Source organism: Xenopus laevis, chromosome 4S, assembly GCF_017654675.1.
Source record: "Xenopus laevis strain J_2021 chromosome 4S, Xenopus_laevis_v10.1, whole genome shotgun sequence".
Classification (NCBI taxonomy): domain Eukaryota; kingdom Metazoa; phylum Chordata; class Amphibia; order Anura; family Pipidae; genus Xenopus; species Xenopus laevis.
Window position 1 is genome coordinate 93,795,426 of NC_054378.1, and position 19,299 is coordinate 93,814,724.

At 38.7% G+C, this 19,299-nt stretch overlaps 1 protein-coding gene across 5 annotated transcripts in view; it reads right to left on the minus strand.

Annotated features, from left to right (window-relative positions):
• Positions 1 to 4,423: 4,423 nt before the first annotated feature.
• Positions 4,424 to 19,299, minus strand: part of tcf20.S (transcription factor 20 (AR1) S homeolog) — an 80,165-nt gene continuing 65,289 nt past the window's right edge. For 3 of the 5 annotated variants that reach the window (XM_018261128.2, XM_041561584.1, XM_018261129.2), the window contains exons 3-6: positions 12,985 to 13,078; positions 10,593 to 10,642; positions 9,495 to 9,586; positions 4,424 to 5,073 (exon numbers count right to left, since the gene is read on the minus strand). In XM_018261128.2, coding sequence (XP_018116617.1) covers positions 9,539 to 9,586; positions 10,593 to 10,642; positions 12,985 to 13,078 — 192 coding nt within the window. In that variant the 3' untranslated portion in view covers positions 4,424 to 5,073; positions 9,495 to 9,538. Of the gene's footprint in view, positions 5,074 to 7,770; positions 7,883 to 9,494; positions 9,587 to 10,592; positions 10,643 to 12,984; positions 13,079 to 19,299 lie in introns of those variants that run through there. The other 2 variants (XM_018261131.2, XM_018261132.2) reach the window with 2 other exon arrangements.

A 19,299-nucleotide genomic window follows, 5' to 3' on the forward strand; every position in this document is an offset into this window, starting at 1 on the left:
CCAATGCATGGAAGAGCATAAGAACGAGAGTGGCATTGTCATATCTAGCAGCAAAGCAGCCAGACCAGACCCTGAAGACCTGCAGTATTTAATCCATGGTGTTCATTACAGAAAAATACCATATGTAGAAACCGCTGGTGCGGAGCACTCCACAGCATGTACTGCACGTAGAAAAATAAAAATAAGTAGACTCAAGCAAGCACGGGGGACATGTGAATGATAACGGGCATTGCGTGTTGTGTATGTAATAAACAGCTAGCATTTGAGCACGCCCATGTGCCTGATCCCATAAATATAACAGAAAAGGAAATGAACACAGTGAACAACAGCTCCGAGAACTGGCCCAACAAAACTGCTTCAATACACCTTGGCATAGATCCTACAAATGTTTCAAACTCAACTAGAGGGACTTCAATATGCAATGCAAAATTCCATCTGCTGTTTTCTTGATGGTGAAAATGTCAGAATGTTATAGACCGTGAATACTTATATTTAAGTCTTCAAACCATTCATTGGTGTCTGGTCTGTGGGTCAACATTATCCTGAAAATTTCACTCCATCAGAAGATAGATACCTGCGCATAGGGTGAAAGGGGATCTGCAGAAAGGCTTTGTCCTTAAGATGGCCATAGACGTAGAGATCCGCTCGATTGTGGATCTCTCCTCAATATGCCCACATTGAAGTGGGCCGATATCCGGCTGATCCGTTTGTGGGCCCTAGGGCCGAACGATCGGATCAGAATGGATCCAATCGGGCAGTTGGATCACGGGACAGCATAGACGTACAGATGAGGCTGCGATCAGACGGGATTTTTTTAACCTGCCCTATCGAAAGTCGGCCAGATATCGAATGGGATGGCTCCGCACACATGCCAATAAGCTGCCGACTCGGTTTGTCGGCAGCTTTTATCGGTCCGTGTATGGGGGCCTTAAGACTAGGCAATCATTCTAGAGGCTGTATGGCCCACAGGCTATTTAGTTCTCTGATGTATTTAAAGCTCACCTCTTGCTTTCCATTTGCGTAAATGGAAAATGCCTAGAAGCACAACGATTTTGTGCACGATTTTCTTCAGCACGTCTTTTTTTCAACAATGGAACCTTGCGGGGGCTTCTTGCCGATTGCTTGGTTTCACATAGCTGTTTTCTAATTGTAACAATACTCACAGGCAACTTTCAACTTCCTAGAGCAAGTCTTTGCTATTTTGCCTATTCTTCTATCCATTAGGTAGTTTTCCGTTTTCGTACACTTCTTTAAGGTTTTGTTGCCATTTTAAAGCAGTTTGGATAATTTTAGCAGAGCAACCTATCGTTTGCTACAATTCTTTATAGATTTTCCCCTCTCCAATCAACTTTTTAATCAACGTATGCTGTTCTTCTGAAAAATGTCTGGGATGACCTATTTTACTCAGCATTTCAGAGAGAAACACACTGTAACTAGCATGCACAACATGAGCTGCCTTCCTTCCTTAAATAAGGGCCATAACGGACACCTGTTTTTTCACAGAATGAATGAACTCACTAATTGAACTCCATACTGCTATTATTTGGAACATGCGTCAATTAATGGTTCAATTACACAGAATCAGCATCATACATGTTACGACTATTGGGTCTGTTTGTTTTCTATTAATCAACTACACCTACTAGTGAATTATAGGCCATGTAGAAATGTAATTTCTACCAAAAAAACAGTGATTGATCAGGTTAGTGATGTCAGACTGCTATTATTCTGTACACAACTGTAAATGTATAGCCTTTTAATACTGACAATATTTAACATTAATCAAAGGGAATAAATGTTACATGGTTACCTGATATGTGCCAATGATTTAACCTTCTTATCTTTGTACATGCATCATAAGAAGCTGCTGTTTTTGTTGGTCAAAGATATAATATCCTCAAATCAACAGCATTTAGGCAGATAAATCCCACTGTTTATAGATACAGATTCAATTGAAAAACTACAGGAAACTACACTCTGCTTCTTGTTTTAGACTGACCTCTGCTGGACAAAGCCACTTCTTACAGTGTAACAGCAAATTAAAGTTGTCTTTTTCCTGCATGCTAATGCAGTATATTTTGATGAAGGACACACAACAAAGTTTAGCTAGTTACCTGAAATTTTCCTATTTGTTTTTTTACTATAGGCCCTTTAGGATGTACTATGCATATGCCAATGCAACAAGAGAGTTAATTAGTGACCCTGCTATAGCAAAGTGACCAATCCCTAATTGTCTAGTTCCCAGATACAATGCATAGCTATGGAAATCTATTATATGATCAATTCAATTCAGTTCTGAAATACAGCAGTGAATAATCAAATCAGCATCTTTGATTTGATCTTTACTATAAAACAATAACTTGTACTTGAGCTGCCATTAACCAATGTTGATGGCAAAACAAACCTCTTCTGTATAATGATTTTACAGCTCTATTACATTAGTCAGTATAAATTAGTTAAAACTTTTCAGACACATCCAACAGTTTGGGAAGAAGTCACCTCCATTGCAGTAACATGAATAACAGAAATCAAACACAAGGATCCTTTTGTAGCATGTATGAAAATTACTATTATTCTACTACAAGTTGTTTTGCATTAGAGAAAGACTCTTTAACTGAAAAACCACAGTACATAAGCATTCCAGTTAATATATCCCATACCTTTTTTTAAAGGACATTTTTATTCCATCCACGGTTATTTTGATTTGGAAAATGTCAAATTGGCATACCTTTTCAATTGTTTTGAAGCTCCACAAGCCATTCATTGGAGTCCAGTGTTGTACAGCAGCATCCTAGAGCATCTGACTCCATCAGGTGAGAAATATCTCACCATGGGATGAAACTGAACTGCACAGCGGCTTTGCCTTTACTGGGATAAAGCTAATGCCATGAGGTTAATGGAACGGGGTATGTTTTCTCCACCTACATATTTTGATGGTAAAGAGAACTGCCCAGAACTGTACCTGCAGCCTTCCAATCATATTACTGGAAAAAGCTCAACTGCTGCCCGTCAGATGTTTCTCATTTCTAGGAACGGGTGGCAGCTGGGGGAGATATCTATGTTGCTCGTTCAGCTGAAACATTCCAATAGAGAATATATCCATATAGCCAACAGCCATATACAGGCCTCTTCAGGCTGAGTGAGCAGCTTACAGGTGGGATTTATAATGCCATGTTCGATATTTGGCCAGATATCTATCAAGCACCTATCGGATGAGGACCATATCATTATGTTGGTTTGGCCCTTCCTGGCAGTTCTTCATCTACATTTGTGTATTAGCGTATGATCCCAAGTGATTGGACTAGCCTGCTTTGTCTCAGCACATGGGTGGCCATTAGATTTATTAATTTGGTAACTTTTCCAACAAAAGCGGATCTATAAGTATAATACCAAATATACATTTTTTGAAAACATTTTTTTTACATTAAATAAAAATAAATATGGGTATTGGAGGTTATTTGGAAACCCAATATCCATAAATCTCTGATATACGGAAAGGCCATCTCCCATAGACTCCATTTTATCCAAATAATACATTTCTTAAAAATCGTTTCCATTTTCTCTGTAACAAAAAAAAGAAAGTAGCGTGTACTTGATCCAAACTAAGATATAATTAACCCTTATTGGAAGCAAAACCAGCCTATTAGGTTTATATAATGTTTACATGATTTTCTAGTAGACTTAAGGTATGAAGATCCAAAACACGAAAATAACCGTTATCCGAAAAACCCCTGGTCCCGAGCATTTAGGTTTACAGGTCCCATATATGCCATTTTAATAAATGCACAAAGTATATAAAATAAGAATCTGACAAACCAGGTCTAGATGGATGCACCTCTTTCAATACAAAGTGACAGTTACCTGTAGCAAACCGCTCACTGACTGTCATCTAATGCAGATATTCGAGCACAAGACTGAAGAGGACAAATATCGTGTCACAGATAGAGCTCAAGTAATATAGGAAGAGCGGGAGGGAATGCAATAATAAAGCTATATACCCCAGAACATTACCTGCTTGCCTGAGCTGAAGTGATAAAGGGAGAAAAAGGAACAAAAGGTTAAAATGAACTTTATTTTTTGTTTTTTTAACTTTTTTATTTTTTGTAGTTTTTCTTTTTCTAGAAAAAAAACAGTTTCATTTTCCCATGTGAAACACCTAACTCCAAAAATTAAAGGTTTCATGGCTGAAATGAAACACACACGAAAGGCGCCGCCCACCCCCTCCCACCTTATTTGATCATGTGGGCCAACATACAAGAGTTATAAAAAAAATATATATTGTCCATAAGAGGCTTATTTTGCTTTAAAAACAAAGAAAATGTTCTCTTGACCATATATTTTTTTACAATATGCTTTAGTTTTAAAAGAAAACCGATGAGCATTTTCCCAATGTTGAAAAAAAACAACTGAAGAATGAAGGGGGTGAAATAAACAAAAAATTCCTGTGTTTATTGTACTTGATAGATCTGCATATGGGCTTCTGACCAGACTATTTCATCACTATGTAAGACTGATGCCGTTAACTATATAGTCAAGCAGGTTTTCCTCCGACTTTGTACAGTCTGCCATAACTTCTATAGGTTTCTCATGAACATACTTTCATGAGTATGAGTACTGAGTGCAGCATACATGGAGAGAGAACACTGCACCACAGTATACTGAGAAAAGGTTGGACAAATTATGTTTTTTAAAAGCCAGTTCCAAAAGTCCTGTTTTTTTCTTTTACATATTTGGGGTTATTAAAATGAAATTTCAGCTCAACCATAAAAAGATTTTGTGACTTCCCTTTCAAAGTCTTTTCAGACTAAAAATATATTTATATATATTTATCTTTTTGAATACCCCCCCCCCCTTTTGTTAAACAACCCCACCCTCATTTCAGGATGTAGACTTTTAAACTGTGAGGTCACTTCCTGATGTCACAATTCTGAGGTGATGTCATGAGTCCATGTAGGAAATGCTTGCAGCCAAGTAGGAAGAATCCCAAGAGAAGGCGATGTCCACCCAATGAAGGGAGAAGAGAGTTTTGTTTCACTCCTGTGTGATGATTCCACTTTATCTAAATAGCTTTACCTTAAAAACAGAATAGTACTGTGAGAAAATATTACAGATATGGGAAATTAATGTAAACAAAACAAGATACCAGGAGTAACCTATACATTATTAGCATACATATAGTCTTGTGGCCTAACAATGTCATAGGGTCGGTTACAGGTACTGGCAAAAACGTTTAGCCTTTGATCTGAGTGGAGAGGACATGAGTGTGCAGGCCTTTCCATAGTTAATAAAAAGAGATCCATTATTGATTTGGTGAACTGCAGGAGAAAGAAAGCTGGCATATAACAAGGGTCAGCAACCCAAAAATAATCCACACAGCTCAGGGAAGTTGAGAGTCTTGATGTCGCACTTTCCTTTTGAGAACTATAGAGAATTACAGCCCGAATTAGGAGTAGGCAGAAGAGGCAGCTGCCTAGGGTGCAATAATAGGGGGTGCTGGGCAGCTACCTTCTGCTTGACTTCTGCCTACCCCTAGTCTGCACCTCTTAAGCTGGCCATAGACGCAAAGATCCCATCGTACGAATCAACGGACTTTCCCATCTCCCGACCCTCCACTAACCATTCAGATCAAAGTCTTACCATTCCGATCAAATAAGAACAGATCAGCCGAAGTTCTGCCGCTGACAGCAATCATACGATAGTTATGTCTGACAAAGCTAGTGACAGTCTCCCACTGAAAATCATATGATCAGCAATACATGCAGATCGGCAGGCGACAGAAATTTTCTAACCTGTCTGATCGACCAAACCACTGATCTCCGCCGGACGAAAAATGTCGGGACTCTCCACACATGGTCCGAAAATCGTACAAATCCACGATTCGTACGATCGGATTGTTGCGTCTATGGCCACCTTTAGTCCTCTTCCTTCCCTTCTGACACCCTCCCCTCCGTCGATCTCCCTCCCCTCTGTCGATCACCCCTCCCCTTCCTCTCTCCCTCCATCGCTCAACCCTCTCTGTCACACATGTGCGGGGCCGGGGCTTGCCGGCCTGTCTGCCTAGGGCGCCCGGCCCTGCCTATTACGATCTACATCCACAGCATTCTGTTCCATGTAAAATTTTACTTAAATATTGATTTGAGAAAATTTATATTGCTATATTTAACAAACAGCTATTTCTTATTTAACTAACATAATAAATAAATTAATGAAAAGCATGAAATAGGATGGTGATTTAGACAAGCCGTTTGTTAACAGTGTCTTGAGATCTACTTATCCTTATTATCTACCTTCTGGGCACCCCTGCTTTAAGCAATGTTAAAGACTACCTCCTAGCAAATTTGTACATAATTAATTTTCTACAGTTCAAGGTTCAAAGAGTGGCATAATTATGTGTTAAGAAATGAGGCAGAAAGGTGCAGGTAGGAGAAAAAATAACGAATTTCCATTGCAGTTAACTTTAAATTACTGATACAAATAAAAATAACAAGAGCAAAGGGGAAGCAAACACTTAAATACGAGAAACTGCTACACAAATCTTCCTAACAACTGGTATGCTGCCCGCGTGGAACACCTTATGCCTAATGGACTGGGCCCAACTGCATGTTATTCCCTGAAATCACCCTGCATGCAGCTAACCTCCCACATATAATACATCCCACCATTACACAGTTAATTTAGGTTGAAAAAAAGACAAGTTCAACCCTTCAAAATGATCTCCAGTGCATTCATATACAGACCTATCAATACACTTGCAAACATTTATATATAAACGTAACAGCAGCTCCCCACATTCACTCATGCACCAAATCATAATCAAATTCCAGCAACACAGAACTGTATATATTAGCAGTCAATTTGTAAAGTAATTAAATCAGTGTGCATCCCTCATCAGTAATTCTGTAAAGAGAAAACGGATGGGCACCCCCCGTCCAGCTTTTTCAGTAAACACTTGGCAGCAAATTTATATATGAACCGTCTGTCAAACAGTAAATCCCCAACTCCGGCAGGCAGACCAATGTTTGCTTTTGGAAAAGAATGAACTAAGGGGTTGTATTACCTAATGATAATTAGGTAATAATGTCTTAATAAAGGATGGACATCAAAAGGTTGACCAAAAAAAAAAGAAAGTCTCAAAAACAGCCTTATAACACAGAATGAGTTGGAAACTTCATAAAAGAGTCAGTAAAATCAATTATTATTGCAATCTTTTTAGTGCTATGTCCTCTCAAGATATTAGATAAATTGTTGCTCATTATCAACATATTTTTGCAGAACAATGAAGGCTAATTTTTTATTGGTTGCCATAGCTTGCTGACCAGATACAATTTTTCCCAGTATTGATAAATACTCCCAATTGAGACTGTGAAGTAAAAAATGACAAATGAAATGTTGCCTATAGAGGGAGCCAGAGTAACATTGCTCATACCAGATTATGTTTGTCTTTCCCTCTGAACCTAAGTGTGAAGCTCTCTTTAAAAAAAATACAGCTAATTGCCACTGACCCTAGACACCAGATACAGTCAAAGCTTAAAAAGTGAAGAAAGATATTTTTTATAAAAAAAATTTTATAAAAAAAAATAAAATAAAGGAAATCAACAAATAAAAGACAAATGCCTCCGCCTCTCTTCATCAGGTGCACTGCTCTACCTTTAAAGGGGAACTATCGCGAAAATGAAAATTTAATATAAGCTTCAGCATACTGAAATAAGAAACTTTCTAAATACAATCAATTAAACATTTGGTACTGTTACTGAAATAATCAAGTTTATCTTCACTATTCCTCTCAGCATCTGTTTCTCTTCATTCTCTCCATGCAGGCATTGGATGTCAGATATTCATTGACAGTTAGATACAGCATATCTTATCGGGGGGCTCCTGTTGCCTAGAAAATGTATTAAGAGCTCACTATTAAAATCACAAGACATCATGTCTCTCTACATGCAGGATTTTTGCAAAAGGCAGTTATTTTGTTTGTACTGGAATTTGAGTGAGCTCTAATACATCTGCTAGAAAAGGGAGATATATTGGATCTAACTGTCAATGAATATCTGACAGCCAACCTCTGCAAGAAGACAGAATGAAGAGAAACAGATGCTGATAGAGGGATAGTGAATATAAACTTGATTATTTCAGAAACAGTACAGAATATTTAATGGATTGAATTTACAAAGTTTCTTATTTCAGTATGAAATAAGAACATAAATTTATGTTTAAACCCTATATTTTCTAGGCAGTCTTAAACATATTTTTCAGATATTTGTTTGTTGGGCCAGCTCATAATTCTGACAGCAGGAGCCTGTCTGTATATGTGTGCCTGACCCCCCTGAATATTCTCTGGGTGAATCAGAATACTCTGAGCCATGCAGAGCTCAGTGAACACAAGGGATCCCTCATGCTTGGAAGTGATCTCATAGTCAGTCTGACAGTAGCAAAATGCATTGCTTATTCACTTACAAACCCTGAAATGGTGCAGAAACAAATTGCACACGTGCTCAGAAGAACACTAGGCTGTGTTGAGGTAACACATGCCCCAAATAAACATGTATCATATTTCCCCAGAAGTGTATAATCAACAGCCCTCTCCCAGTTAAAGGGGAACTATTGTGAAAATGAACATTTAATATAAGCTCTTTCATACTGAAAGAAAGTAAGAAACTTTCGAAATACAATCAATTAAAAATTCTGTATTGTTTCTGAAATAATCAAGTTTATATTCACTATTCCTCTCTCAGCATCTGTTTCTCTTCATTCTGTCTTCATGCAGCAGTTGGGTGTCAGATGAATGATCCAATATATCTTATAGGGGGGGGGGGGCTCCCTTTCCTAGAAATGTATTAGAGTTCACTCAAATAACTGATTATAGTCCAATCAAAATCTAACAAAATAACTGTCTTTTGCACAAATCCTGCATGTAGAAAGACAGGATTTCTGGTGATTTTAATTAGGCATGCACCGAATGCTAATCCATTTTCAGCAGGATTCGGATTCTGCTGAATCTTTCTGCCTGGCCTAACCGAATCATAATGTAAATATGCAAATTAGGGGTGGGGAGGGAAATCATGCGTTTTTTTTTTGTCACAAAACAAGGAAGTAAAAAAGGTTTTCCGCTTCCCACCCTTAGTTTGCATTTGCAAATTAGGATTTGGCCAAATCTTTTGTGAAGGATTCGGGGGTCCCGCCGAATCCAAAATAGTGGATTCGGTGCATCCCTAATTTTAATAGAGTGAGCTCTAATACATCTTCTATGCAAAAGCCCTCCTATAAATTATATTGGATTGTTCATCTGACACCCAACTCCTGAATGAAGACAGAACGAGGAGAAACAGATGCTGAGAGAGGAATAGTGAAGATAAAATTGATTATTTCAGAAACGGTACAGAATATTTAATTGGTTGTACAGTATTTAGAAAGTTTCTTACTTCAGTATGCTGAAGCGTATTTAAAATTTTGTGGTCTGTGGTACTACTCTGTCTACTATCACCAGGCTTACTCACCTGTGCTTGAATATTATTTCCAAATCTAGGACATAGTTCCCCCCTCAGCCCTGTTCAGGCTGTTCTGATGAAACACCCTTTACTGTCTTGGTCTGAAAGGAGGAAAGACAGGAGGTGAAAGAGAAGGAAATGACACAGGTGAGTAGAACGGAAAAGCAAGGTTAGACATAGAAGAAATCAGACCTAACTAATAGCAGTCCAACAGGGATGGGAACCCCAAGTACTCTGGAGAAAAATGAACCCAGTTACAGAAACATTATGCTGTAAAGCAAAACCACAGAGCAAATTCATTACACTGAGAAATATGGCATGTAGTATTTGAAAACATGGTTTATCTTGCCAGGGTAACAAAAGGTTAAACAGCAGACCTACGAACTATAATATCAATCTGCCACTAAGCAGTACTTATTATGCCCTGCATTGTTCATGTCAAAACAAAGCTCTATCACAAAATAGGAAGAGGATACTGGATCCATTGCTTATTGATAAAGATCTGTCAGTAGAATGTCCAGTCTGCACATACCTCGATATCATAGCCGCACCTCTGCTGCCAGTACTTATATTGTCTCACTATACCTTTTGTGTCAATTACCCATTATTAGGTGTGGGTAACTATATAGCCACCTAATAGGAATCCCAAACCGAATGATAATGTATTTACATGCAAATTAGCAACAACAAAAAGTCTCAGCATGTGAAGCATCAGCTTCCGTACTCATTTGTTAGTGCATCTCTATTAATGAGAATATAAATGATAATGTTTATGTTATGTAAATGATAGCCCCATGCATATTTTCTCTATTAGTCTGTGTCTATATAGATATGTTACTGTGCAGGTGAAATGGTTTTGCAGAAGAGAGACACAAGAAATTGTTCAGGGATGAAAGCATGCCAGGACCCCCAGCCGACGATCAAATATGTGTGCGTGTAGCAAAGCAGTATGTAATCAAATGCACTGGATTCATTAACAAAGGCGGCAGGTTGGCTGATCCATTTAAAACATAAAAGTGCTTCCAGTACAAGAATAATTATGCCCCACTAGCAATGCATTTGATTATCCAAATTAGACAGATATATTTAGAACTCAGCATGACATACCTTGTGCTTGGGGCAGCGTACAGAGAAGTTCTCCTCACTTAGTAAACATTCTGCAAGAAGCAAATGTGTTAGTTGATTGTCACTGTTTACAGTAAAAGCGGGAATAGGTTCACTACACATATATATAAGATGGGGAATTCAATAGGCCCTCTCTATGACAAATCCTGCTAGAACATGAGAGCCAAGTGGTAGTTCAGCAAGCACACCCACAGCAATAACTCATCACTCACAGGACTTGCTTGAAAAAAACATTTTATTTTGCAAAATCAACGTTTGGGGATTTTGCACAATAAAAGGTATTTTTCATTTGTTAAGCAATTCCTGTGAGTGCTGAGTTATTGCTGTGGATGTGCTTGCTGAACTACCACTTCGCACCCAGGCAGTTGGTGATCCGACCATCCGTTTGGCCTCTGTTCTGATGTTTTGTTACTTTGGAAACTGACAGTCTTCAGTTACCATGGCAGACATAAGTTTGGCTTTCAGGCCTTAATGGAAACAGCTCTAAAATACTACATTTTAAAAAGGTGTTGACAGATACAGAAAAGACCGACTTATTTCCAGATATACCCCTTCTTGCAGCCTTCAGTTTCTGAGATAATGGTATCACAATTCGATTCTCCGTAGAATTTTAGCAATTTTGCCCATTTTATAAATATGCCCCACTGTAAGGTTCAAAATTAGCCTGTTTAGTAGGCCTGTGTTGAAAGAGTAATCTACTTACAGGCTTCATTTTAGTAAGATGCAGACAGGGATAATATTTTGAGACAATTTCCTGCTGGTTTTAATTTTTTTATAGTGTTTGAATTATTTTGGTTTTTGTTCAGCAGTTGTGCTGTTTGGAATTTCAACAGCTATCTGGATGTTAGAGTCCAATTTGCCATAGAAGTAGAAAGTGATTTGAATGAAAGAGGGGGGAGATAAATTAGAGAAGTTCTGAACAGAAAGATAAAACAAAGTAACAATACTAATAATAAGTGAATCATAATGGAGGACTATGGTGATGTGCTGAAAGAGAACTACATCCATGCACATCTCATCCAACAGGATTTGCAAACCTGTCACATATCAATGGCATAAAACCTCATACACGGGCCGATAAAAACTGGCGACAGACCAAGTCAGCAGCTTATCGGCCCGTGTGTAGAGCCCCCCGCTTGTTTTTCACGATGGCGATCGGGCAGGTTAGAAAATCCCATTGGTTCTACCATTTCGTAGATGCGGTCCCGTGATCCGACCAACCGTTTGGCCTCTGTTCTGATCCGATCGTTGGGCACTAGGGCCCACGATCTGATCAGCCCGATTTTGCCCACTTCAATGTGGGCATATCGGGGAGAGATACGCTCGTTTGGCCACCTTTAGGGGCAGATTTATCAAGGGTCGAATTTAGAAGTTATGGGAGTTTTTTAAAAATCCCATAACTTCGAAATTCAAATAAAAAAAGACCAAGCAAAATTTATTGAAAAAATCAAAGTTTTTATTTGGGGGTGAATAGGCTGTATCCGATCGTTCGAATCGAAGTAAGATCGAATTCGATTCTATGTATTTTCAAAAAAACAACTCAGATTTTTCAAAGTCCACCAATTGACTCCATATAGGTTCTAGGAGGTCCCCCATAGGCTAAAACAGTAATTTGGCAAGTTTTAGATGGGTGATCGTCGAAGTACATGATAAATTTTAATATTCAAATTTTTTTCAAATTCGAAAAGGTATTTGGACTATTCCCTAGTCGAAGTACACAAAAATAACTTGAAATTAGAATTTTTTTTACTTTGAATTTTCACTTCGACCCTTGATAAATCTGCCCCTTAATATCACCTGAAATTGTGGCTCTTTACAGGCAGGATTTATGTCAAAGACAGTTACTTATTCGATTTTGTTTGTGCCGCAATCAGTTAGCTGAGTGAGCGTTGATACATTTGCTAGAAAAGGGAGCCCACAATAAAAGATATATTAGAGCTAAATGTCAAAATTTGACAGCCAACTCTTTCTATCACAAGAGAATGAATTGAGAGAGATGATGAGAGAAGGACACTGAAAATAAACTAGATTATTTCAGAAACAGTGCAGATTGTGTAATGGATTATATTTAGAAAGTTTCTTATTCAGTATGATGAAGCTAATATTGAGCTTTTCATTTTCATGATTATAGGTTTACAACAATGTATATTGCCCTTCATCACAACATTTTGCTGCAAAGTTCTTATCTTACCAAACCTCATTGGTGAACTCTACATATAATTTTCAATGAGTAAGTACTCACTGGAAGATAGCATGCCGCGGCTCTATGCTATAACAAAGAGTAAAACATAAATTTGCCTTGTGTGAATGTCTTATATGAAGAACTAGCAGACAATGGAAGGCTCATATTTTGGATTTGCAGTTAATGTCTTACCTGAGTCCATGGCACATGGCAAGTGATAGCAGCAGGCACAACCCTTGTTGTAGCAGCCCAATGTGGCTCCAGTTTCCTGGCAGTGAGTACATTTCTATGGGGAAGATGTACAGAAACAAGTTAATTTCTTAATGCGTAAATATATTGGAAAATGCAGTCACATTGTAGTCTAATGGACAAAGATCATGAGCATATGGCTCTGGAGGTTACAATAATACCACATACCAAATAATACCATAATACCAAGTGAAAATGTGAATTTACTTTTAAAAGGTTATGTCTTGTTAGCAGCACCAATATAAATGTCATCCTATAGATCTTCAGATCCATGAATGAGACTTTGACCTCTGATGATCTAAAAAGACTATATTATGTTATTGTGTCTTGTGTCTGGACACCTGACTTCCTGAAATTGAAATGAGGTTAGCCCTTTGCTGCCATATAAATGTTTCTGAGAATGAAAGAACATGGTGGCATTTGCTTCAATTCAGACACTAGAGCATTAATGAGTCTGGGCATAAATGTTGGGCAATCAAGCCTGGCAAATCAAGTTCTTCTATTTCCATCTCAACAAACCAATTCTGCCTGCAACTTGCTTTTGCACATGGTGCATTATTGCACAGGTATGGGACCCGTTATCAAGAATGCTCAGGACCTGGGGATTTCCGGATAATGGATCTTTCCGTAATTTGGATCTTCATACCTTAATTCTAGAAAAGCTAGAAAATCATGTAAACATTAAATAAACCCAATAGGCTGGTTTTGCTATCAATAAGGATTAGTTGTATCTTAGTTTGGGTCAAGTACAAGGTAATGTTTAATTATTTATTACTATTCAATTATTACAATGAAAAGGAAATCATTTTTAAAAATGTGGATTTTTTGGATAAAACGGAGTGTATGGGAGATGACCATTCCATTATTTGGCGCTTTCCGGATAACAGATCCCATACCTGTACTAACAAAGGAAAGAGCCTTCTTTAGATTTGTAGCACAAAATAGGAAACAAATTGTCAAGTATATTTCTGTACATATATTTTTGCTTTCAGTGAAACCAGGGGCCCTATTCCAGATCACGCAAAACAACCTATACCACTCCAACAAACTACCCTTTCAGTATATTTATACAGGCAGTGTTTTCCCTGCATTTCTTTACATAACTCCTCTGAGATCCAGTATGGCACATATGCACAGAAAACACACAGCACTGGTAATGGAAGTACATGCCTGCAATAGCAACAAAGCTATTTGTTAATCTCCATTTCTTATACCTTCAAATACAGAATACTGGATTTCAGCAGCAAAGACTTCCGCTATAGTATAATGAATTCAGGGTGAGCACATGAAATAAATAGCTTTCAGGTAATTTTCCTTTCAATGGTGCTTGAAGTGAAAAGATGCATGCAGCATGCAACCCCTGGGTATAGTGATTCTAATTCTACAGACAATAGCAGATGTAAAGCAATGGCACAGTCACTCATACACACACAGCCCACAGAATTCCATGCAGAACATATTCCATACACATACTGTCCAACAGATTTACAGTGCAAAAAGAGACCAAACGTATCCATTCTATTTTGAATGCAGATATTCAGTAAAGGTATTACCATTGCTCCCAGATCTGTATTACTAGTGTTGCCTTTTCTGGAAAAAAAATACCAGCCTGAGCCTACCCATATTCTCTGCAACCTTAAATATGACAAATTCAGATCAATGTTTGGGTCCAATAAATATGAACTGTACCTTCCACTATTACTACCAGTGTCGGACTGGGATACCAGGGGTCCACCAGAAAACCTTAGGTTGAGGGCCCGCTTTCCAAAATGTACACCTCTTCTCCTCACTCAACCTCTTTATTCTCCTAGTATCTTTTCTCTACATACTATACTCTTCTTCCATTATTAAACCTCTTTGTTCCCATAAAGTAATAGGGAATGACCATGAAATAGCCCAAATGGTTAGAAGGAAGAGGCCCACTGACACCTGGGCCCACCGGGAGTTTTCCTGGTATCCCTGTGGGCCAGTCCAACACTGCTTACTACACTGTCGCACTGTATATAAACATAGGGTCCATAGACCCAGTGTACAGACACTCCTTCTAAACTACGAAACCCACTAGCACCTTGTCATGGTGTTTATGTTGCTCTGTAAGGGGGATATTCAACATAGTTTCCTCAGTTTTTTATTGATATACATAGCAGCCAATGGCTGTCTATATGCGTCACAGTGGGACTTTTACTATTGAGTGCTATTCTCATATCTACACCTAGCAATTCAGGTGTCAGGGAGCGGTTATCCTGTTACTTTGCATTATTATGTTGTGAGTCTGCTGGGGGAAAAGGGAGGGGATGATATCGCTCCAACTTGCAGAGCAACAGGAAACAGTTCCTAACGTTTATCAGGCACCTGGGAACTTAACAGCATGTCCAGCCCTAGGTCAGATTTCAAAATTAAATATAAAAAAAATATCAGTTTGCCATTTTGAAAACTTAATGCAGAATTTACTGTTAACTGATGCAATAACAAAATTATGTTTTCGCGTGATAGAAAACCTTTAAATACAGTACATCACTTTATATAGACTGACAATCACATATGTGCATCATCATCTGCCATCAGCTGCCAAAGGTCACTGCAGTATGACGGCAAGCATAGTGATTAAGGATGCACCGAATACAGGATTGGGTTCGGGATTCGGCCGAATCCTTCTGACCATCTGAACAGAATCCGAATTTGCATATTCAAATTAGGGCCGGGGAGGGAAATTGTGAGACTTTTTGTCATAAAACAAGGAAGTAAAAAATGTTTTCCCCTTCTGACCCATAATTTGCATAGGATTCGTTATCTTTCGCATAGGATTTGGCCGAATCCAAAATAGTAAATAGCCTCCTCTTATTTATCAGAGATTCGCTCTTCGGCACTGATACTGGCACACTGTAACCCAAAAATGCTTAAAGGAGAGGGAAAAGCTAAAACTAAGTAAGCTTTATCAGAAAGGTCTATATAAATACGCCAGTTAACACTCAAAGTAATGCTACTCTGAGTCTTCTGTCAAAATAAACACAGTATTTCTTCCCTGCTATTGTGTACACATGGGCTTTTGTATCAGACTTCCTGTTTTCCGCTTAAACCTCCAGGGCAGGGCTTGAGCATGCTCAGTTTGCTTCTCTCCCCCTCCCTCCTCCCATCTCTGCTGTAATCTGAGCTCAGAGCTGTAAGTGAGCAGGGAGAGACTCAAGCAGGAAGTGATGTCACACCAAGCTTATATGGCAGCTTCTATCCTAAACAAACAGCTGTTTATTCAGGTATGATAAAGCATTCTGCAGAATAAATATAGAGTTGTAGCTTGCACTATTGTGGCTACTCTGTTGGAGCTTTCCTTCTCCTTTAATAAAGCATTTTTAGAATGCTGAGTCTTGTCGGTACCTCATGGCAAAGGTCAAAAGACCACATGTACCAAACGGGCTTGCTTAGAGGATTATCTTTCTTCCTTCCAAGATACAAGAGCATTGGATTTGATCACTCGAAAACATTCTCTTTATAAAAAACTAAAAAATGCTATTTTACATTTAGATAGGTTTGTACAACCTTTGCAAGAAAAATATTTTACAGATACAGTAACAGACTTTCATCCTATTGTAACTTTCAAAAATGGAGGAAGTACCGTGAGGTACGAAACCGGTCAGTAGTAACGATAATGTGCACTGTGTCAAGGCTGACATGCAAATAATATAACATTAAATAAAGAAGCTTTTATTAAATCACGAAAAACAAGCCATGGAAATCCATTTTTGAAAGTTGTGAGGACGCTCTGTTGCCAGGGAGCTGGATTTTGGACACGTGATGGTCGGGAGCCAATTGGGGAGCTTCACACTGGTGAGAGAAGTGTTTTCATCCTATTGTGTTTTAAAAGCCCAAAATGACATCTGACCTATATATGCTAAATGTCAGGGTTAGTAAAGGAATAGTAAAAATACATTATTGCTATTATTATCATGGTTGCAATGTTATTTTGTATATGGAAGGTGTTATACTGTGTGTAAAGACTGATAATTGACATTTGATGTGAATTTCTTAGGCCCCATAGAGGCAATCTGCGTTTTTATTGCATAGATTTTACTCTGCTATGAAGTGGTCCCCTAGCAAGCATCAAATCAGGGCTCTACTGTATATACAAACAAATATATAAAATATTGGGGTTTTTTTTCAAAATGCATCAGTTAATAGTATGGCTCCAGCAGACTTCTGCACTATCCAATATTTCTTCCCTGTGCCACAGGCCTTCAGCAAAGTGGGAATAAAAGCCAACATTTCGCTGGTTCAATTTTTTCAGCATATATGCCACATTTTCAGCTATCCATCTTGTGATTTATTTGTGTTCATGTGGATGCACAAATCCCACAATCTCTGATGGCTTGCCCTTAGGGATGATGGCTTGTAGTATATCCAAGCAAGCATTCAGTATTTCTCATGATGGTTCCATCACTTACAACAGTGCTGTCCAACTTCTGTGGTACCGAGGGCCATAATTTTTCTGGTCTACATGGTGGAGGCCCGATAATGGAAGCCAGTGTTAGTCAGTCCCTGTTTTTAGACCACACACACTTTAAACCACACCCTGTTACCACAAACCATGTCCACATTAATAACACACCAAAAAACCAAATGGTTGGTGCTCACTAGTGAAAAAAGTTAAGTCATATTAAAACATACCCTTAAATCCATATACCTCCTCCTCCCCTGTGGATAACACAGCACCCCAGCATATGATTAAACACCTAAGGGGTCCCTAACAATAATTTCCAAATGCTAACAAACCCCCAGAACAAATACCAGGCTTATGTTCCACAGGCAGAGCAGGGCACACACAGGGAGCATGAGGAAGATAGAGTATGGCACACACTGGCAGAGTATGGCACACCCAAGGAGAAAATGGCATGCAGAGTATGGCACACCCAGGGAGTATAGGATACGCAGAGTATGGCACGCATAGCGAGCATAAGGCAGAGTATGGCACACCAGGGAGCATAGGGCAGACAGAGTATGGCACACACACGGGGAGCATAGAGGAGGCAGAACAGAGCAGGAGACAGGGAAACCCATCAGGACCAGTCTAATATGTACTACATACAGTGACACAGTGCTGGTGCCCCAATATCATTTTGAATAAGGTGTGAACAGGTGAACAATGTGGGCAGTTTCAGTCTGGGTCTCAGGTGTGAACAGTACAGGCCTTTAGGGTGTGAACAACAGAGGTGTCACAGGTGTGAAAAATGCAGGGGGAATTACACGTGTGAACAATACAGAGGATTACAGTTACAAGGACAAGCAAACAAAGAATCACTACCTAAAGGAACCTATGTCTATATGTTTAAGTGACTATGTGAAGAGGAAAAAAATCAACCTCTGCCAATAAACAGTGTGTATTTCACCTTGTAGAGCAACCAAAAAAAAACACATTTACATGTTCACAAAAAAAAAGGAATAAACTATAATTTCTTCCATAATAGCATAATGAACTTGTTGCTTTTGTAAATATCCTGATCGTAAATCCTACACAAGTATGGAATCAGTTACCCCGAAAGCTCTGAATTAGGGAAAGGCAGTCTTTTATAGATTCCATTATAATCAAATAAAGATAAGTGGGGAGGGCATATAATTAGGAGCTTGCAGCGACTTAGGGTCAGGTGTGTGTTCAAGTTCAGCTTTTTTTGACCTGCAGATCACTATGGCAGTCACTGTCTAGGGCTGCTTGGATACATTAAATAAAAAAAATCATTATGCCCCTCTCCAAGTGTGCATACAAGACTTGACAGAGTATGATGACGTAGCATTTGTGAAAGCCACTTAACGCAGAATTTGGCATTATTTTAGTTTTAATTTTGTACAACAATTACAGGCATGATACGTGCACATGGGTGTATAGGCATGGGAATTACTAAACAAATAACATAGGCCCTGTATAAAGAGTCACTGTAATATAAAGGACCATGTCCTTTAAACATAAAAAAAATGACATATAATTGCCTACCCATTCACCCAGCCAGGTCCTTAAATATTTGGACAGTCAACTTGATTGAGCGTTTCATAATACAGATGGACAAAAACATACAGCCAAAGCAACCCAGGAGTTTATTAAAGCAAATGGAGAATATTCTTGAATGGCCAAGTCAGTCACCTGATCTGAACCCAATTGAGCTGCATTTCACTTGCTGAAGACTAAACTTCAGACAGAAAGGCCACAAACAAACAACAACTGAAAGCCACTGCAGTAAAGGCCTGGCAGAGCATTTAAAAGGAGGAAACCCAGAA